Source organism: Hypanus sabinus, chromosome 6, assembly GCF_030144855.1.
Source record: "Hypanus sabinus isolate sHypSab1 chromosome 6, sHypSab1.hap1, whole genome shotgun sequence".
NCBI lineage: Eukaryota > Metazoa > Chordata > Chondrichthyes > Myliobatiformes > Dasyatidae > Hypanus > Hypanus sabinus.
The window spans coordinates 61,303,450-61,326,732 of record NC_082711.1 but is presented as its reverse complement, the minus strand read 5'-3'; the positions used below and the strand labels follow the sequence as shown (position 1 = coordinate 61,326,732).

Sequence of the window (23,283 nt, the reverse complement as noted above, 5' to 3'; positions counted from 1 at the left end):
GCTGATGACACAAAACATCACCCTAACAGACAGCATCCTAACTTGCTGCATCACTGCATAGACTGCAATGCAGCAGACGGGAAGGCTCTACAACAGTTAGTCAAAACTGCATCACCTACACCAGCCTCTACAACAGTTAGTCAAAACTGCATCACCTACACCAGCCTTCCAGCCATCAAGAATATATATACAAACCCCATTTCCAGAAAAGTTGGGATATTTTCCAAAATGCAATAAAAACAAAAATCTGTGATACGTTAATTCACATGAACCTATATTTAACTGACAAAAGTACAAAGAAAAGATTTTCAATAGTTTTACTGAGTAACTTAATTGTATTTTGTAAATATACACAAATTTAGAATTTGATGGCTGCAACACAAGCAACAAAAGCTGGGACAGAAGCACGCTTACCATTGTGTTACATCACCTTTCCTTTTAATAACACTTTTTAATCATTTTGGAACTGAGGATACTAATTATAGTAGATTTGCAATTGGAAATTTTGTCCATTCTTGCTTGATATAAGACTTCAGCTGCTCAATAGTCCGTGGTCTCCGTTGTCTGATTCTCCTTTTCAAGATGCACCATACATTTTCAATAGGAGATAGATCTGGACTGGCAGCAGGCCAGTCAAGCACACGCACCCTGTGTCTACTAAGCCACGCTGTTGTAGCCCGTGCAGAATGTGGTCTGGCATTGTTCTGCTGAAATAAGCATGGACGTCCCGAGAAGAGACGTTGCCTTGATGACAACATATGTCTCTCTAAAATCGCCTTAGAGTCAATGGTACCTTCACATACATGCAACTCACCCATGCCGTGGACACTGATGCACCCCCATACCATCAGAGATGCTGGCTTTTGCACCTTTCACTGATAACAATCAGTATGGTTGTTTTCATCTTTGGCACGGAGAACTCGACGCCCATTTTTTCCGAAAACTAGCTGAAATATGGACTCACCTGACCACAGCACACGGTTCCACAGTCTTTCGGTCCATCTGAGATGAACTCAGGCCCAGAGAACTAGCCGGCGTTTCTGCATAGAGTTGATGTATGGCTTCCTCCTTGCATAATACAGTTTCAAGTTGCATTTCTGGATGCAGCGACGGACTGTATTAAGTGACAATGGTTTTCCGAAGTACGCCCGAGCCCAGGTGGCTATCATTGTCACAGTAGCTTGGTGGTTTCTTAGGCAGTGCCGGCTGAGGGCTCGAACATCACACGCATTCAACAGTGGTTTCTGACCTTGTCCTTTACGCACTGAGATGTCTCTGAATTCTCTGAATCTTTTCACAATATTATGTACTATGGATATTGAAAGACCTAAATTCTCTGCAATCTTGCATTGAGAAATGTTCCTTTTCAACTGACTAACAATTCTCTCAGTGAATTTTGGCACAAAGGGGTGAGCCACAACCCATCCTTGCTTGCAAAGACTGAGCCTTTGATGGACACTACTTTTATACCCAGTCATGATACCTCACCTGCTAACAATTAGCCTGCTTAATGTGGAGTCTTCCAAACCGGTGTTACTTGAAGATTCTGTGCACTTTTCAATCTTATTTTAACTCTGTCCCAACTTTTGTTGAGTGTGTTGCAGCCATCAAATTCTAAATTTGTGTACATTTACAAAATACAATTAAGTTGGTCAGTAAAGCTATTGAAAATATTTTCTTTGTACTTTTGTCAGTTAAATAAAGGTTCACGTGAATTAACGTATCACAGATTTTTGTGTTTATTGCATTTTGGAAAATATCCCAACTTTTCTGGAAATGGGGTTTGTATTTTCCACACTACGACTACCAGACTCAAAAACCATTACTTCCCTCAAGCAGTGAGGTTGATCAACAACTCCATCCGCTAACCCACCACACGACCACTACTTTATCATTTCCTGTCAGTCACCTTATGTGGACACCCCTAGCATAACTTTATGGACATGCAATCAATGTATATAAACTATCTCATGTATTTATATTTATTGTTTTTTTATTACTGTGTTCTTTATCATACCGTTTTTTTTTGTGCTGCACTGCACCTGGAGTAACAATTATTTCATTCTCCTTTACACTGGTGTACTGGGAATGACATTAAACAATCTCAGATGTGTAGAGTAAAGACCACACAAAGTATCCTGATACTGAAACAATGACATGCATTTTTTTATCTCAATAAGCAAAAGAGAACTGGATGAGAAGGATGGAACCATGCCCTTCAAGTACAAAATGCTCTCAACTGCTCTACCAGTTTCTCATGCCCCTCACTTTTGAGGGTCTTGCAGCAAGTCTCTACTCTTTAAATACCTCCAATGATCCACAGCCTCTTGAGTTCCATAGATTGATCACAGTCTGTAGGAAGAAATTTCTATACTCCTAAGTTTTCAACTAACAACCCGCTGATCTTGTACCAATGTCTTCGGAATCATCTCAACATTTACCCTGTCAAGCTGTTGCATGAAATCGCCTCTCACTCTTCTGAACTCCAAAGAATACAGATCCAAGCAGAATTGATTGTTGTTTGCTTGTTGAAATGCTTTCAGTTTCCTTGCCTGAACTAGTACAAAGCACATACAAAACAAAAGGTGTGTGCAAGTATTTTAATTTGATTATATTCATAATGGAATCTAGATTTTTAATACTTTTATAAGCTTGCATATTATATAATATCAAATCAAGCATTATTTGGTAGAATTCAGTAAAAAAAATCAGTGTCCATAATTAATATGTTATAACTAATCTCACAGCAGTTACCTGGTGCAGCATTATATAATTAGCCAAATATACTATAATTATCTATTTTCATGCACTTCTCTCTTTATACATTTTGTATAACATTGCATAACATTGTGACCGCTTGGCTGGCACTCAAGAAGTGGAGGTCAGTTCTTTTGTGAAGCTTAGTTTCCTTTGCAGTCCTTTTTTCAGTTAAATACACATGGTGCACATAATGAACTGGAAAACAAAATGTGACATTCACTAAACATTCATCTTATATTTGGCATAAAACAATAATTATATCCCTCTTCCTTTCAAAGTAAATATATTATCAAAGTATATACATGTCACCATATATAACACTGGGATTCGTTTTCTAGCAGACATACTCAGTAAATGCAAGAACCATAATGGATGAAAGACCACACCTGACAGGGCAGGCAAACAACCAATGTGCAAAGACAACAAACTGTGCACATGCAAGAGAGAAAAATATAATACATAAATAAGCAATGAATTTTGAGAATGTGAGATGAAGAGTCCTTGAAAGTAAGTCCATAGGTTGTGGTAATAGTTCAGTGATGAGGCTGATGAAGTCGAGTCAAGTTATCCCCTTTGGTTCAACGGCATGATGGTTGAGGGATAGTACTGTTCCTGAACCTGGTGGTGAGAGTTCTGAGGGTCCTAGACCTTCTTCCTGATGACAGCAGCAAGAAGAGAGCTTGACCTAGGTGGCATGACTTTTCTGCACTGCATTCATTTATCTCATATAAATGACTGTCTACACCCATGTGTTGGCACTTAATTGAGCATCTGGGGGGAATAAAAGTCCAGTTCAAACACAACTCCAGGAAGGGTTCCTAGTTAGTAAACAGCAGCAGAAAACCTGTCAATTTCAATACCAATAGCCCAACAGAAGTGATTACATAGTACAACAGATAGGATTAAAACTTGATCTTTTCTGTGAAGAAACCAAACGAACAAAACTTGTTAAGCCATAAGAGAAGGTAACTGAGATTTTATTTAAAATGAAATAAACAACTCACAGCTTCTTATTCTGTTTGACTTGTGTTTCTTTTTAAGGCAACAGATACCTCTATTTAACACAGGTATTTGTCAAAATCAGTTATACTAACATATGCTGGTTTATTTCAGTGAGAAAACATGTCAGTTTTTGACTTTTGCTACATTCATAAAATCCTCCAACTTCCCATACACAAAATACTTGCATTAAAATATACTACTTACAAGTGAAAATGGTTTACATCTTCCATGTACTTTGATATTATGTTGTAATGAGCTAACTAGTTGGGGGGAGGGGTCCCACAAGCTTGCCCATCACAGCCTCCTAACATCCAGCTCCCCAGGAGAGCAAATTCAGCTTTTACAACAATCCAGCTGCTTTTATTGGATAGATAGAAATTAATAGTAAAGGCTTCATGATGAGATAGGGAGTTGAGATTTGTCTCAAAGTTGAGTTGATTGTAATATTACCCACAAATGCTAAGAAAACTTGGTTGCAGAGGCATTTTTTCCGATGATATGAAGAAAGGACAGGAACCAGGTTGTCTCAAATGGACAAAGCAGCAGCTGATAGAATGTAATGTAGGGTAGTGCATGGCCATGCACATTGGCAGAAGGAATGAAGGCATGGCCTATTTTGTAAATAAGAAGTAATTCAAAAATCAGAGGTGCAGAAGGACTTGGGAGTCCTTTACAAGGCATTGGTCAAACTGTATTTGGAGTATTTTGAGCAGTTTTGGGCCATTTATCTAAAAAGGGATGTGCTGGCATTGGAGAGAGTCCAGAAGAGGTTCACGAGAATGATCCCAGGAATGAAAGGGTTAACATGGGAGGACCTTTTGATGGCTCTGGACCTGTAATTGCTGGAGTTGAGGAGAATGAAGGGCAGATGTTTCCTATAGTGAGGAGCCTAGGACCAGAATCTCAAAATTGAGTAAAGTCTATTTAGAACAGCGATGAGGAGTAATTTCTTTAGCCAGAGGGTGGTGAATCCATGGAATTCTTTGGCACAGACATCTGCGGAGGCCAATTCATCGAGTCTTTTTAAAGCAGAGGTTAATAGGGTCTTGAATAATCAGGCCAAGAAAGATTATAGGTAGAAGGCAGAAGAATGGGGTTGAGAAGGATAATAAATCAGCCATGATAGAACGGCCAAATTCTGCTTCTAGGTCTTATCAGATATACACGAAGATCCACCACAGGTGAATTTTCTGTCCATCTCACATTTTAGAAATGTCTTTGAAAACTTAGGTGACTAAAATTTCAGCTGAACAGAAGCTCAGTTACTTCCCCCCATTATGACATTTTTACAATAAAACAATTAATTGGAAAACAAGTTTATACCGAATTAATCCTAAACCAACATTAAATGCAAAATGTTATTCAGCCAAATCCTGCCGACCAGTGGCTGCCTGTTCTAAAGGAAATTGTTGATCATTAGCTGTTGTTATCTCTGACTTCAGTGTACACATGCTCAAAAATTTTAGAAATCTGAAAAGCTCAAATGCCAGCACAACTAAAGGTCAACTTCAGTCTCAGAGCAGCAATTTGCTAATACCTGTCTCCTGATATACTTTACCTCAGGACTTCGACTTCAACTTCAGCAGAGAGAACTGCCATAACAGTGATTTAAATAAGCCTGCTAACCTTATAGAAGAGCAAGTGTTCTGCTTAGAGTTTCAATCTAATGTGTTGAAATTAATATTTTATTTTTATATTTTCATTTTGAAAATGTAATACTTTCTATTGATTTTGCAAGTCTAAATAATTTTAAATTTAGATGAACATTTTTGAAAAGTGACTTGTCTCCTGCTTGCCTTTGCTGAACTCATCTGCCCAAAAGATTTCAACTTGTACTGATATCTATGAGTTAGTATTTGATGATGTAAATGTCTTCAAAGATGCACTGCACAATCTGATTTAACCCATTTACTTGGTTATTTAACTGAAAATGATCTTATTTTATTTTACATACAGTGCAAACAGGCCCTTCCAGCCCAATGAGCTGCACCATTCATTTATATTTATGATCTGTTATGAGCAGAGAGACATCTGCCAGAAGTAAATTCCTTGTATGTGTACAGGTACTTGGCGATTAAAGTCTGATTCTGATTCTGATTATACACCTAGCTTAATCACAAGACAATTTCCAATTCAGTTGGCCCTCCGTATCCAGGGATTCAACCAACCACAGATCGGGATAAAAAAAACCCCGGAAGCACTCATTGTTTGCCTCACATCTCATTTGGTTGCTACTTGTGTTGTGTGCACCCTTTGTTTCTGTGATAAAATGCCTCCTAAAAAGCAATTAAGTGGTCAAAGCAATTCCTCAAAGGCTAAGAGGGAGTGCAAAGTACTGTAATCTAGAGATGATTAAAAATATTACTCCTTGTTTGAGCATTGTTTTCCTCGCCTCTCGTTCATTCGCAACTTGTGAGCAAGAGGAAGGAGTTTAAGGCTAGTAAGGGATGGCTGGCTAGCTATGTAAAGCACTACAGCCTCAAGAACTTAAAGGTCATGGGAGAATCAGCATCGGCTGATGCTGAGGCAGCATCAGTGTTCCCAGAAGAGCTATGATGGTTGCAGCTGTACTGAGCATATACAAACTTTTTTTTCCTTGTCATTATTCCCTAAACAATACAGTATAACAACAATTTACATAGCATTTACATTGTATAAGGTATTATAAGTAATCTAGAGATGATTTAAAGTATACGGGAGGATGTGCGTCGGTTATATGCAAATACTACACCATTTTATATACTGGACTCGAGCATCTGCAGAATTTGGTATCTGCAGGGGGTCCTGGAACTAAACCCCCACAGATATGGAGGGCTGACTGTACCTATTAACCAATGTCTTTGGAATATGAGAGACTGAAAATCTGACTGAGAGATGCCACAATAACCAGCTTTCACTCAATGTCAGTAAAACCAAGGAGCTGATTATTGACTTCAGGTGGAGGAAACTGGAAGTTCATGAGCCACTCCTTCGAAGTTTGTAAGGATTCGACAAACTTCTATACATGTGTGGTGGGGAGTATAGTGAATGGATGCATCACAACCTGACATGGAAACACCAATGCCCTTTAATGGAAAAGCGAAGAAAAAGTAGTGGATACCCACTACAATAAGTGTCACAGCAACATCCATCATCAAGGACTCCCACCACCCAGGCCATGCTTTCTTCTCACTGCTGCCAACAGGATGGTGGTACAGAAGTCTCAGGACCCTCACCAACAGGTTCAGGAACAATTATTACACCTCAACCATCAGGTTCTTGAACCAGAGGCAATAACTTCACTTGCCCCATCACTGAGCTGTTCCCGCAGCCGATCGACTCACTTTCAAGGGCTCTTCGTCTCATGTTCCTGATATATTTTTCTTATCTTTTATTTCTCTTTTTGTGCGAGCACAAGTTGTTGTCTTTTGCATGTTGATCGTTTGTCTGTCCAGTTGGCAGTGGTCTTTCATTGATTCTATTGTGTTTCTTGTATTTACTGTGATTGTCTGCAAGAATATGAATCTCAGGGTGACATGTATGTACCTTGATAATAAATTTTATTTTAACTGGAGCACCCAAAGGAAACCACACACTCATGGGACGAGAAGGACATACAAACTTCTTACAGATGGCCCCAGAAATGAACTCAGAACTCCGCTGCCCCAAGTAATAGCGTCATGCTAACCACCATGCTACCTTGGCACTCATATCTCTCTGGCAATGGAGTTTATAAGTTTTGCTTCCCCACTATTTTCATGAATACAATAGCATAATTCTTTACTCACATCATCATAGGCAAAACTGACAACCCCTTGCTGAGAACCATCTCTTCTTCTGAAGGCATCTGACAATGAAAAAAATGTAAAACAGATTAAAATTACCAACACCAAATAAGAAAATGGGAGATCTGCAAAATGCATAATGAAGCTATCAACCCCTATATTAACATACTAACACCAGGAACATGTTCCTAAACTTTATTTTAAAATAATTAAAAGAGCTCTCTTTTGAAATCCTTATCCTTTGCAATTGCCACCAGCTAACATGAAGCAAATGCTCACAATGTAAACACAGACACAAATTTAAAGCACAAACAACTAAAGAATATAATAATAGTGCTTGCTTGACGTTTTCTCCATCAGATGTTCATTACCGGATAAAAGACTATTGATAACGTAGGCAAGCACAATCTTACAACCTGATCTTATTATATGGAAAACTAAAGCATTTGTTTATACATTTCTTAAAAAGGCTATAAAATTCAGTATAAACATGAAGAAATGCAGCTTCAAGGTAAAGATAAAGAAGCTTTATTTATCACATGTACATCAAAACATACAAAGAAATACATGTTTTGCATCCATAACCAACATAGTCCAGGAATGTGCTGGGAGCAGCCCGCAAGTATCATCATGCTAAAACATGCCCCAGTGTCAATTCAAGTCAAGTTTATCGTCATTTCAACCATGAACTGCTGGTATAGTAAACAGTAAAAACAGAACAATGTTCCTCCCGTACCCTGGTGCTACATGAAACAACACAAAACAAAACTAGACTATGAAAGTGGCCAGTGAATGAGTGGGCCAGTGAAGGAGTGGAGATTTGAGGCTTTGACTCGAGAGATTCTGGCAATTTTGGCAGTTGGACTGTGCAATCAAGTCAATCAAGATTTGAATAGCTCAGCAGAAAGCTGTTGATTAGACAATCAAGATTTGAATAGCTCAGACTCAGCAGAAAGCAGCTGATTGGGCAATCGAGGCTTCGACGAGAAGAGGCTGAGGACAAGCTTCACTCCAAGTGAGGTAAGGCTGGGTAAGTTCCTTTCAAAAGGAGAAAGTTTCAAAAGTTGAGGCAAGTATTGGGTAGGTCATGGCAGCTGAGATCAGTCCCGTGGTTTGTTCATCCTGTAGCATCTGGGAAATCAGGGATACTTCCAGTATCCCTGACGACTATGTGTGCAGGAAGTGTGTCCAACTGCAGCTTCTGGCAGACCGCATTGAGCGTCTGGAGCTGCGATTGGATTCATACTAGAGCATCCGCGATGCTGACAAAGTCGTGAATAGCATGTTCAGTGAGTTGGCCACACCGCAGGTAAAGGCTACACAGGCAGAAAGGGAAGGGGTGGCCACTAGACAATGTAGCAGTAGACAGGTAGTGAAGGAGTCCCCTGAGGTCATCTCCCTCCTAAACAGATATACTGTTTTGGATACTGTTGGGAGAGATGTCTCATCAGGGGAAGGCAGCAGCAGCCAAGTTCACTGCACCATGGGTGGCTCTGCGGCACAGGAGGGAAGGAAAAGGAGTGGGAGAGCTATAGTGATAGGGGATTCGATTGCAAGGGGAATAGATAGGCATTTCTGCGGCCGCAAACGAGACTCCAGGATGGTATGTTGCCTCCCTGGTGCAAGGGTCAAGGATGTCTCTGAGCGGCTGCAGGACATTCTGGAATGGGAGGGTGAACAGCCAGTGGTCGTGGTGCACATAGGTACCAACGATATAGGTAAAAAACGGGATGAGGTCCTACAAGGTGAATTTAGGGAGTTAGGAGATAAAGTAAAATGTAGGACCACAAAGGTGATAATCTCTGGATTACTACCAGTGCCATGTGCTAGTCAGAGAAGAAATAGGAGGATATTTCAGATGAATATGTGGCTTGAAAAATGGTGCAAGGGGGAGGGATTCAAATTTCTGGGGCATTGGAACCAGTTCTAGGGGAGGTGGGACTGGTATAAACAGGACAGTCTGCACCTGGGCTGGACTGGAACCAATGTCCTAGGGGGAGTATTTGCTACTGCTGTTCAGGAGGCTTTAAACTAATGTGACAGGGGGGATGGGAACAAGTGCAGAGAGACAGAGGGGTGTAAAATGAGGGTAGAAACAAAAAGTAGTAAGGTGAAAAGTAAAAGCGGCAGGCAGGCAAAACCAGGGCAAAAAGCAAAAAGAGCCACTTTTCAACATAATTGTATAAGGGCTAAGAGTGTTGTAAAAACAAGCCTGAAGGCTTTGTGTGTCAATGCGAGGAGCATTCATAATAAGGTGGATGAATTGAATGTGCAGATAGTTATTAATGAATATGATATAGTTGGGATCACAGAGACATGGCTCCAGGGTGACCAAGGATGGGAGCTCAACATCCAGGGATATTCAATATTCAGGAGGGACAGACAGGAAAGGAAAGGTGGGGTAGCATTGCTGGTTAGAGAGGAGATTAACGCAATAGAAAGGAAGGACATTAGCCTGGAGGATGTGGAATCGATATGGGTAGAACTGCATAACACTAAGGGGCAGAAAACGCTGGTGGGAGTTGTGTACAGGCCACCTAACAGTAGTAGTGAGGTTGGGGATGGCATTAAACAGGAAATTAGAAATGCGTTCAATAAAGGAACAGTAGTTATAATGGGTGACTTCAATCTACATATAGACTGGGTGAACCAAATTGATAAGTGTGCTGAGGAAGAGGATTTCTTGGAATGTATGCAGAATGGTTTTCTGAACCAATATGTCGAGGAACCAACTGGAGAGCAGGCCATTCTAGATTGGGTATTGAGCAATGAGGAAGGGTTAGTTAGCAATCTTGTCGTGCGAGGCCCCTTGGGTAAGAGTGACCGTAATATGGTGGAATTCTTCATTAAGATGGAGAGTGACATAGTTAATTCAGAAACAAAGGTTCTGAACTTAAAGAAGGGTAACTTTGAAGGTATGAGACATGAATTAACTAAGATAGACAGGCAAATGATACTTAAAGGGTTGACGGTGGATATGCAATGGCAAGCATTTAGAGATTGCATGGATGAACTACAATTGTTCACCCCAGTTTAGCAAAAGAATAAACCGGGAAGGTAGTGCACCTGTGGCTGACAAGGGAAATTAGGGATAGTATCAAGTCCTAAGAAGAAACATATAAATTAGCAAAAAAAAAGCGGCACACCTGAGGACTGAGAGAAATTCAGAGACCAGCAGAGGAAGACAAAGGGCTTAATTAGGAAAGGGAAAAAAAGATTATGAGAGAAAGCTGGCAGGGAACATAAAAACTGACTGTAAAAGCTTTTACAGATACGTGAAAAGAAAAAGATTGGTCAAGACAAATGTAGGTCCTTTACAGTCAAACAGGTGAATTGATCATAGGGAACAAAGACATGGCAGACCAATTGAATAACTACTTTGGTTCTGTCTTCACTGAGGAGGACATAAATAATCTTCCGAAAATAGTAAGGGACCGAGGGTCTAATAGGATGGAGGAACTGAGGGAAATACATGTTAGTGGGGAAGTGGTGTTAGGTAAATTGAAGGGATTAAAGGCAGATAAATCCCTAGGGCCAGATGGTCTGTATCACAGAGTGCTTAAGGAAATAGCCCAAGAAACAGTCGATGCATTAGCGATAATTTTTTAAAACACCTTAGATTCTGGATTAATTCCTGAGGATTGGAGGGTGGCTAACGTAACCCCACTTTTTAAAAAAGGGAGAGAGAAACCGGGGAATTATAGACCGGTTAGTCTGACATCAGTGGTGGGGAAAATGCTAGAGTCGGTTATCAAAGATGTGATAACAGCACATTTGGAAAGAGGTGAAATCATCAGACAAAGTCAGCATGGATTTGTGAAAGGAAAATCATGTCTGACGAATCTTATAGAATTTTTTGAAGATGTAACTAGTAGAGTGAATAGGGGAGAGCCACTGGATGTGGTATATTTAGATTTTCAAAAGGCTTTGACAAGGTCCCACACAGGAGATTAGTGTGCAAACTTAAAGCACACGGTATTGGGGGTATGGTATTGATGTGGATAGAGAATTGGTTGGCAGACAGGAAGCAAAGAGTGGGAGTAAACGGGACCTTTTCAGAATGGCAGGCAGTGACTAGTGGGGTACCGCAAGGCTCAGTGCTGGGACCCCAGTTGTTTACAATATATATTAATGATTTAGACGAGGGAATTAAATGCAGCATCCCCAAGTTTGCGGATGACATGAAGCTGGGTGGCGGTGTTAGCTGTGAGGAGGATGCTAAGAGGATGCAGGGTGACTTGGATAGGTTAGGTGAATGGGCAAATTCATGGCAGATGCAATTTAATGTGGATAAATGTGAGGTTATCCACTTTGGTTGCAAGAACAGGAAAACAGATTATTATCTGAACGGTGGCCGATTAGGAAAAGGGGAGATGCAACGAGACCTGGGTGTCATTGTACACCAGTCATTGAAGGTGGGCATGCAGGTACAGCAGGCAGTGAGAAAGGCAAATGGTATGTTGGCATTCATAGCAAAAGGATTTGAGTACAGGAGCAGGGAGGTTCTACTGCAGTTGTACAAGGCCTTGGTGAGACCGCACCAAGAATATTGTGTGCAGTTTTGGTCCCCTAAGCTGAGGAAAGACATTCTTGCCATAGAGGGAGTACAGATTGATTCCTGGGATGGCAGGGCTTTCATATTAAGAAAGACTGGATTGACTAGGCTTATACTCACTGGAATATAGAAGATTGAGGGGGGATCTTATTGAAACGTATAAAATTCTAAAGGGATTGGACAGGCTAGATGCAGGAAGATTGTTTCCGATGTTGGGGAAGTCCAGAACAAGGGGTCACAGTTTAAAGATAAAGGGGAAGCCTTTTAGGACCAAGATGAGGAAAAACTTCTTCACACAGAGAGTGGTGAATCTGTGGAATTCTCTGCCACAGGAAACAGTTGAGGCCGGTTCATTGGCTATATTTAAGAGGAAGTTAGATATGGCCCTTGTAGCTAAAGGGATCGGGGGTATGGAGAGAAAGCAGGTACAGGGTTCTGAGTTGGATGATCAGCCATGATCGTACTGAATGGCGGTGCAGGCTCGAAGGGCTGAATGGCCTACTCCTGCACCTATTTTCTATGTTTCTATGAGACAGCACAAGGCTAACTATGTAAAACAACATAAAAACTGCACTAGACTTCAGACAGGCACAGGACTAAATAAAGTGCACAAAACAGTGCACAAAGCAGTACAATAATTAATAAGCAAGACAATAGGCACAGTAGAGGACAAATTACAATAATAAGTGATGTAGATGTCAGTCTAGACTCTGAGCATTGAGGAGTCTGATGGCTTGGGGGAAAATAGCTTGTCTATAACTTAATAACCCTAACCCATAACATGTTTGGAATGTGGGAGAAAACCTGGAGCACCAGAGGATTCCCACGCTGTCATAGGAAAAACAACAACCTCCTTATAGATGGCGGCAGGAATTGAACCAAAATTTTAAAATGAACTGTCTCAACGAACTATTCATTAGTCTTCTAAGAGATGAATAAAAATCATATTGTGACTGAGATAGCACTATGTAATCATTTAGAAAAGGATGATTATGATAATATCAAAAATCATTGCATGTACATTATGCCCTTAAAACTATTGTTCACCTTTCAGTTTCCAGTAACACACATTACTACTGAGGTACCAGCAGAAAAAATAAAGCTTTATAATCTTCTAACATTCAATTTCCGTTCAAAGAAAAATAAAACTTTGTAATTTATTTTTCAGCTCAGAGCATTTTTTTTTGCCTGAAATAGGAAAGAAGTGAGAACGTTGTGGCCGTATAAGGCATTATGACGATCGATCTAATATTAAAAATTATGATCAAAACATGTAAAATTACTCTAAACATGATTTTTGCTTAAAACAAGCAAGAAATCGCATTTAATATTCAAACATTAACTAATGGAGATTCAATGTGTGCATAGAAGTGTCATATAATCTTTGGTTACATAAAAGGTCTTGATCAAAGTAAGAATCAAAACAGAATGAAATACCATCATCTACATTTATAAAATTTACCGTATTAATTTGAAACAATGCAAAATAAATTCTCTGCTGTTGAAAATGCCAAATGAAATACAAACCACTATTTACTCTGCTTCACTACAAAGCAAATATCTCAGAGATACAGGAGAATGCAATGGTTTGCAATGAGGAGTTTTCAAATGAAAAAATCAGCCCAACTTACAGAAAGATTAAATATTCTCAAGACATCCAGGGAGGGCTTAAAATACCTGTTTTTATAGCAACTCCCATAAATGGATAACATAGTTAAAGGGAAGATACCTGAAAACTACAGGTACTGAGTTATATCTTCTGAGCAGTAATACATCAATACACAGGAATGAAGAGTGTTATTCTTTCTGTGGTTTCTATTCCACTGCACAAAATCAAAAGCAATTATTAGCACAATTAACCAATATTAAGAGGTTTCACTAGGAGGACAATTGTTGTTGCCAAAGTCATTCAATATGCTTTACAATGTGCTGAAATTAACAAAAGAAGGAAATGCATACCAGTCAAAGCCCTGAGTTTCACACAACAGGCCACATAGTCATCAAATGAAATCTTCCCATGGGTACTATATCTCTTTATTATTCCATTCAAACCTTGTGGAGATAATCTGTACCCTATTCAATTGAAAGAGAAAAAATCTTTAAAACGTTACATTATTTACACAGTGCCGTGGATAAACATAAATGAGACGGTACTGCTTGCAGTGTACAAGAGCTGGGTAATTCAACTTTTTTTAAAAACTGCGATTTGCTGAAAATAAAAGAAAATAATGAAATATACCTTTGTGTATTACAGTGCAATTCCCAACCAGTAATAAATTCGGAAAGATTTTAGGGAGAATTTCCCTAAGCATTTAAAAATTTCTTTCAATTTTTCCTTAGAGCGACAGATGACGAGAGGTGACCTGATAGATGTGCATAGGATGATGAGAGGTGTCGATCGTGTGGATAGTCAGAGGCTTTTTCCCAGGGCTGAATACTTTTGAAATGCTGACATTTCAGTTTTTGAATAGTTAGTTTTTTTTTGCAATTTTCCGTTTTTTGGGTTTTACTGTGGGGAAAAAGGAGTATGTGATTCACCAATAAAAATTCAATTAAATTGATCAAAATCCCTGGTTGTAACAATCACTTATATGAACAAAGGGTTGGGGGGGGGGGGGGGCTGAATATTTTTACAAGGCATTGTATATTCTTTTTTTAAAAAAACAGGGAAATTAAAACTGCGCAGGCTAATCCAGGCTAGGATGGCAGATTTCCTTTCCTGAAGCACATTAGTGATGTCAATGGGTTCTTTTAATTACAGACCAAATAACATATTGTACTGCAGTTTCATCTTAAACAAAAAGTAACAAGATCAGAGCTGCAGAATTTTCTCTTCCCCACTCAGCTAATTGCTGCCACATGCAGTAATTCTGTATTTAACATCACTTGCCATGCAGGGAGGGACTTTGTTATCATAAATTGAAGGGTAAGGATATTATTCATATTTTAACTTTTTTTGTATGTTGGAGCAACTGTTCTGGCAGTATATGGAGATTAGTGGAGAAATCATCGAATCAGCGCCTTACCCATGGTAGAAATAGCTTGCTGTAGCTCAAGAGGCTCCACCGTTCCACTCCTGTCCCTGTCGAAAGTAGCAAAGTTCTGCCGCCAGTTGCTCAGAACTGTCCACAGTTCTTTGAACTCTGCAAAGCCCATAGTTCCAGACATATCCCGCTAGGAATTTACATTAAGGGACAAAATAATCCGACCGTGATCATCTCTAACTACATAAATTCTCAAGTAAACAGATGGTACAAACCTGTGAATGTGGTTTCAAGAAGTACATTAAAGTCTGCAAAACAGTTGCCTCTGAAATCAGTCATATGGGTGTGAAGAACGAAATGGGACCCAACTCAATCATGCTCATACATGCAGGGAATACATGCTTACATCTGACTTCCAAATACTTGCACATTGTTGTGTTTAATTCACAAGCTAAGCAGCAGTTTACTTACTCTCATATGCTAATAAGCCCATCAAGTCTACACGGGCTCACAGCAGAACAATCACATCAGTTATAGTGTCCATCCCCCTATCTTCCTGTAGCTTTGCAACTTATTCTCTCTCCTATTCCCCTTTGATGTTTTAGAACATAGAACAATACAGCACAGTACAGGCCCTTTGGCCCACAATGTTGTGCCGACCCTTAAACCCTGCCTCCCATATAACCCTCCACCTTAAATTCCTCCATATACCTGTCCAGTAGTCTCTTAAATTTCACTAGTGTATCTGCCTCCACCACAGACTCAGGCAGAGCATTCCATGCACCATCCACTTCCTGAGTAAAAAACCTTCCTCTAATATCCCCCTTGAACTTTCCACCCCTTACCCCTTTCCACCCCATGTCCTCTTGTACTGAGCAGTGGTGCCCTGGGGAAGAGGCATTGGCTGTCCGCTCTATCTATTCCTCTTAATATCTTGTCTTCCTCTATCATGTCTCCTCTCATCCTCCTTCTCTCCAGAGAGTAAAGTCCTAGCTCCCTTAATCTCTGATCATAATCCATACTCTCTAAACCAAGCAGCATCCTGGTAAATCTCCTCTGTACCCTTTCCAATGCTTCCACATCCTTCCTATAGTGACTTACACACACCCACTTACACCAAGGAGTAACTTCCCATCAACCTGCCAATCAACAGACCATGATTTTTAGGATGTGGGAATAAACTAAACAATCCAGCAGGCGCATACATGATCACCTAGGTAAAGTGCAAAGTCCAGATGGGTAGTAGCCAAAGCTAGAATTGAACTCTGAGCCCGACAGCTCTGAGGCAGAAGCACTCATTACTATAAGTGCCATGCAACTCTTTTTCAGGTGATTATCAATAGTAACCATCTCAACATGTCACTGTCTTGCAGGTAGGTATATCAAATACTTCCTCTAAGGGATTTTAAAGTGAAACCATCCGACAAAATTAAGTACACTTTTGGTATTGTGATTTTTTGGGGCCCTGAGCTCAGATCAGTGATCAGTGACCAGTGATCAGTGGCATCAGGGCAAAGATGGTACACACCTCAGGAAACAACTCATCTTTCTCTTACATGAGCAGTATTTTGACATAGCTTTGTTTCAAAACAATCTTCTCAGGTGGAATACTAGCTGCAGATTTGATTACTAGCAATAGATCAGAGGCTGACTTCACAATCAGTCTTGGTCTATGGTTCATACTGTGGTGGGCAAATCTTTGGAAGGTCACTACAACCTCCCTCAAATCAAGAAATTAATAATGATAACACTAACAATTGTCATTTCATCATGCTGAAGGAGCTCCCATTCTTGCATAAGTGCATGCCAGCTAGTTCAAAAATCACAGTTGTTTTATTGCTGCTAAAGAGTCTCAGTCCAAAACATTGATTATTTATTCCCACCAAAGATGCTGCTGGATTTGCTGAGTTCTTTCAGAATTTTGTGTGTGTTATTCTGAATTTCAAGCATCTGCAGAATCCCATGCATTTAGTTTTTTTAAATTGCTCACATTTTGTCAAACTTGAAATTATTAACACATTGCAAGTTGGACCTGTGATGCACAAAACTTGAAAATCAAAAGAAAAAATGAAACCCATTTCCTATTTGCATTCTTGCCCCAGTGATTTGCTTTGTAGCTATTACCATGGTAACCTCTTCAGTTCAGTGCTTGAAAGCAATCAAGTACACCATTACTGAATTCTTTTACATTTTGAAGAAAATAATAAATAAAAATGAGAAGGAAATTTTATACTAAATGTTTTCCTCCTTTATCATCCATCTCCCTCCATTCTCTTCATATTCACATGCATATTCAAAAGCCACCTAAACTCCACAGACTGCCTGACTCCACTACTCCCCCGTATCCTATTCTTAGAGGATTACTTCTCTTGCTCGTCCCATTTGTTTCAATCTGCTTTTACATAAATAAAACAAGTTGCAGCAAAAATTCAGGATTGTGAAACCCACTAGAAAAACTGGATTTTAGTTGGCTCACAAATATTGTTTTGTTAATGTGTCAGCTGAGCCTAGAACTATCTCTGTTCCTTTCACATCTTGCGTCAAAAGTTTGAATTGCCATTCAACCATACAAAAGTATGCCATCAAATGAAACATTCCGCCAGACCAAGACGCACAACACAGCACATATAATTCACAAACATAATACATTTATCAGAGATTCTTTAGCCGGACGGTGGTGAATCTGTGGAATTCGTTGACACAGGCAGCTCTGGAGGCCTGGCCATTGAGTGTATTTCAGGCAAAATATTTTAACAAATAATAAGTGCATTTGCAAAACAGGTTTTAAAAAGTATAATGCTGTTGGCACATCGTGCCTGATAAGATCTGGATTGTGGCAGGGAGATCAGAAGTCTTACGGCCGGGGCTTCTGCCTGCTAAGACAGATGGACAGATCATTGAGGATGCCGAGAGCCCTGTGTACGCAATGCTCCTGTTAAGACACTACGATCAGAATTAGGCCATTCGGCTCATCAAGTCTGCTCCACCATGGCTGATCCATTTCCCTATCAACCCCATTCTCCTGCCTTCACCTTGTAACCTTTCACACCCCGACTAATCAAGAACCTATCAATTTCTGCCTGAAATACACTCAATGGCCTGGCCTCCAGAGCTGCCTGTGTCAACGAATTCCACAGATTCACCACCATCTGGCTAAAGAATCTCTGATAAATGGAAGAGACCCCAATGATCGTCACTGCAGTCCTCGCAATCCTTTGTAGGGCCTTGTAATCAGATGCTTTACTATTCCTGTACAATGTCACTAGTCAGGACACTTGACGGTACTCCTGTAAAATTTCATTAGAACCTGAGGTGGGGAAGCTTCACTCGCCTCAATCTCTTCAGGAAGTGGAGACGATGCTGTGCTTTCTTGACCAAAGAGATGGTGCCAAGGGACCAATTGAGATTGTCCGTTGTCTGCACTCCCAGCAACTCGGTGCTCCTAACTTTTCTCAACAGATGAACTATGTAGCTGCCGTGAGCAGTGATCACCCTGCACCTTTGCTAAGTCCACTATCACCTGTTAGGTCTTGTGCACGACGAGAACTCAAGCTGTTGGGCTTTCACCATTTTATCAGCTGCTTACCTCCTCTCTCATCGTTGTTGTGGCTGATGAGGCAAACCATGGCTGTGTCATCAGCAAACTTGACAATTCAGTTTGAACGGGATCTAACAGTGCAGTCATGCGTCAGCAGTGTGAACAACAGCAAGCTGAGCATGCAACCGAGGGTCTCTGGTGCTCTGTGTGATGGAGCTAGAGATGTTTCTGCCAACGTGGATTAACTGTGGCCTTTCGATCAAGTTGTCCAGATCCAGTTACAGAGAGAGGTGCTGAGACCCAACACGCACAGTTTACACACCATAAAGCAATTGAGCTACTGGCAGAGTTGAAACATCTATTATAGGAAAGTTGTCAACAAAATAGCGAGAGTACAGAGGAGATTTACTAGAATGTTACCTGGGTTTCAGCACCCAAGTTACAGAGAAAGGTTGAAAAAGTTAGGTCTTTATTCTTTGGAGTGTAGAAGGTTGAGGGAGGACTTGATAGAGGTATTTAAAATTATGAGGGGGATAGATAGAGTTGATGTGGATAGGCTTTTTCCATTGAGAGTACAGGAGATTCAAACAAGAGGACACGAGTTGAGAGTTGGGGCAAAAGTTTAAGGGTAACACGAGGGGGAACTTCTTTACTCAAAGAGTGGTAGCTGTGTGGAACGAGCTTCCAGTAGAAGTGGTAGAGGCAGGTTTGGTATTGTCATTTAAAGTAAAATTGGATAGGTATATGGACAGGAAAGGAATGGAGGGTTATGGGCTGAGTGCAGGTAGGTGGGACTAGATGAGAGTTAGCGTTCGGCACGGACTAAAAGGGCCGAGATGGCCTGTTTCCATGCTGTAATTGTTATATGGTTATATCTCAACAATGACACTAGAAGAAAGAAGCTGTCCCAGGAACTTTACCTCAACAGTGGCAACTTCAATTTTATTTTGTTTCTTCTTTTAAATCTCCCCTTTTTGCCACCAACTACCCTGAAAATATAGATAGTTATATCTGATGCTGAACAGCTGATACAGGGTACAAAAACAGAAAATATTGGAAAATTCAAGAGGCCAGATGGCATTTGTGGAAAGAGAAATAGTTTGAAGTTTGCGATTGTCCAAAATTGAGAGAAAAGAAGCAGTAAAATTAGTTTAGTTCGCAGAGAAGGTGGCTTGGGCAATGGGTGGAATAATGTGTCTAAGGGACTGTTAAAATCAGATTAAGGTCCTTTCTTATATAAAACGTTGTCAATGGCCAACTAGGACATGACTATATAAATGAAAGAAAAAAGAAAAAGAGGGGTGACAGGCAGAAGTGGCCAATTCACATATGAACAGAAGGACCGAGTTATATAAAGTTGGAAAATTCGTATACTGGGTTTAGCAGGTGGCAATGTGCCCAGGCACAAGGCATTACTGATCAGGCTTATGTCAGGATTTGCTGTATCAGTGCTGGAGCCAAGAGCCAGAAAGGTCAGAGTGGGTGTGGGAGTGGGAGTGAGATGCTGAATTAAATTGGTAGGCAACCAGAAGGACTATTTCTTCAGATTGAATGTAGATGCACTGTAAATCAATCATCCAATCTGCATCTGTTTTCTCCAATTCAGAGGAAGCTATATTGTGAACACTAAATGCAGTAGACTAGATTAGAAGTGAATCACTGACCATTGAAGGACCCAAATTGCACAGATACTTCTAGGTATTTCCACCATTATATATTATGTTTCTTATTCCTAGCATCTGAAATTTGTTTGGATTTTAATTAGAGGATGGGGATTTAATTAGAGGATTTTAATTAGTGCCAATGATATTAATATGCTAGGGCACTGAGTTCAACAAGGAGGTAATATTGGGTCTCCTAAAGAGCAGTAAGGTAAATAGATCACCAGAGCTCGATGGAATATACTTCAGGTTATAGAGAGAAACACAAGAGATGAAATTGCTACAGCCTTAACCAATATCTTCATGTCCTGTCTAGCTACAGATGAAGTCCTAGAGGACTAGTAAGTAGATAATGTTGTTCCATTATCCAAGAAGGGTACCTGGGATAATCGTGGAAACTATACACCAGTGCTAGGGAAGTCACTGGAGAGAATTCTTTGGGATAGAATTTATGAGCATTTGGAAAACCATGGCCTAATTAGGAACAGCAGTGTGGCTTTGTATAGGGCAAATCATGTTTAACTAATTTGATCGAGCCTTTTTGGCAAAGTAATGAGGAGATTTATGAAGGTAGAGCTGTGGATGTTGTCTACGTGAATTTCAGAAAGGCATTTAAGAAGGTTCCTCCAGAAGATTAAGATCCATAGTGAATTCAGTTCAGCATTCAACACAATCATCCGTCAGAAACTGATTGGAAAGCTGAACCTACTGGGCCTGAACACCTCCCTCTGCAAGTGGATCCCAGACTTCCTAACTGGGAGACCTCAGTCAGTCCAGATCAGAGGCAGCATCTCCAACACCATCACACTGAGCACAGGAGCCCACCAGGGTTGCGTGCTCAGTCCACTGTTGTTCACTCTGCTGACCCATGACTGTGCTGCAACACACAGCTTGAACCACATCATCAAGTTCGCTGATGACACGACCATGTTGGGTCTCATTAGCAAGAACGATGAGTCAGCTTACAGAGAGGAGGTGCAGCAGCTAACGTACTGGTGCAGAGCCAACAACCTGTCTCTGAATGTGAACAAAACAAAAGAGATGGTTGTTGACTTCAGGAGGGCTCGGAGCGACCACCCCCCACTGAACATCGATGGCTCCTCGGTAAAGATCGTTAAGAGCACCAAATTTCTTGGTCCCTCAACACCAGCTCCATTGCAAAGAAAGCCCAGCAGCGTCTCTACTTTCTGCGAAGGCTGAGGGAAGTCCAACTCCCATCTCACAACTTCATCACATTCTCCAGAGACCTCTCTGTATCTCATCTCAGGATGAGAGCATCCTGAGCAGCTGCATCACTGCCTGGTTTGGAAACTGCACCATCTCAGATATCAAGACCCTGCAGCGCATCGTGAGGTCAGCTGAGAAGATCATCGGGGTCTCTCTTCCCACCATTATGGACATTTACACTACACGCTGCATCCACAAGGCTAACAGCATTATGAAGGACCCCATGCACCCCTCATACAAACTCTTCTCCTTCTGGCCATCTGGGAAAAGGAACTGGAGCATTTGGCCTCTCACAACCAGACTATGTAACAGTTTCTTCCCCCAAGCTATCAGATTCCTCGATACCCAGGGACTGGATTGACACCAACTTACTGCCCTCTATTGTGCCCATTGTCTTGTCTATTATTTATTGTAATGCCTGCACTGTTTTGTGCACTTCACGCAGTCCTGGGTAGGTCTGTAGTCTAGTGTAGTTTTTTTTTCTGTGTTGTTTTCATGTAGTTCAGTGTCGTTTTTGTACTGTTTCGTGAAGCACCATGGTCCTGAAAAATGTCTCTTTTTTACTGTGTACTGTACCAACAGTTATGGTCGAAATGACAATAAAAAGTGGCTTGACTTGACTTGAATTGGCCATTTTGATTCAAGACTGGCTTACCCATAGAAAACAGAGAGTGATGGTCAAAGGGACTTATTCCAGCTGGAGGTCTGTGATTAATGGTGTTTGGCAGATCTATACTGGGACCTCTGCTGTTTGCGATGTAAATAAATGTCCTGGATGAAAATGTAGACGGGTGGGTTAGTAAGTTAGCAGATTATATGAAGCTTGGTGATGTTGTGGATAGTGTTGAAAACTGGCAAAGAATTACAGCACAATATACATCAGTTGCAGATATAGGCAGAGAAACGGCAGCTGGTGTCCAACCCCGCCAAATGTCAAGTGTTGCACCTTGGCAGGTCAAATGTAAAGAAACAGTACACTGTTAAAGGCAAGACCCTTAACAGTGCTGATGGAATAGTCAGGAAGGCATTTGGCATGTTTGCCTTTATTTGTTGAGGCGCTGGGTTCAAACATCAGGAAGTTAATGTTGCAGCTTTATAAAACTTGAGTTAGGTCTCATCTGGTGTATTGCATACAGTTCCGGTCACCCTATAATAGAAAGGCTGTTGGAGAGACTGCAGAAGAGGTTCACCAGGATGCTGGCTGAATTAGATGACGTGCTGTAACAAGAGGATGGGCAAACTTGGATTGTTTTCTCTGGAGCAGCAGAGGCTGAGAGGAAACCTGATAGAGGACTATAGGATTATGAGAAGTATAACAGAGTAAACAGTCAGTATCTTTTTCCTAGAGATGAAATGTTAAATACCATACAGCATGCATTTAAGGTGAGAGGGGCAAGTTCAAAGGAGATGCAAGGGGCAATTCTTTTTCATTAGTGGTGGGTGCTTGGAATGCATTGCCTGGGGTGGTGGTAGAGGAGAGTTAAGAGTCGCTTGGATCGGCACATTATTGTGAGGGAAATGGAAGAACATGGACATGTGTATGCAGAAGGGATTAGTTTAGTTGGCTATTTGACTACTAATTTAGTTGGTTTGGCACAACCTTGTGGGCTGTAGGGCCTGTTCCTGTGCTGAACTGTTCTATGGTCTACTAACTAAGTGATGAAAATGGGTCCACACAACACTATGTCATGCATTCTACAGAACAAAGTGAAGTGAAAAGGAGACATTCAATTTACTTTCTTGTTTTTATAAAATAACAGCAACTGACAGATTGAACTTCAATCTTACAAGT

At 40.7% G+C, this 23,283-nt stretch overlaps 1 protein-coding gene across 1 annotated transcript in view; it reads right to left on the bottom strand.

Moving 5' to 3' along the window:
• Positions 1 to 2,586: 2,586 nt before the first annotated feature.
• LOC132395518 (sorcin-like) overlaps positions 2,587 to 23,283 on the bottom strand; it is a 47,748-nt gene continuing 27,051 nt past the window's right edge. The window contains exons 5-8 of the mRNA XM_059972259.1: positions 15,108 to 15,255; positions 14,041 to 14,154; positions 7,530 to 7,588; positions 2,587 to 2,955 (exon numbers count right to left, since the gene is read on the bottom strand). Of these exons, the coding sequence (XP_059828242.1) occupies positions 2,929 to 2,955; positions 7,530 to 7,588; positions 14,041 to 14,154; positions 15,108 to 15,255 (348 nt within the window). The 3' untranslated portion in view covers positions 2,587 to 2,928. The remainder of the gene's footprint in view (positions 2,956 to 7,529; positions 7,589 to 14,040; positions 14,155 to 15,107; positions 15,256 to 23,283) is intronic.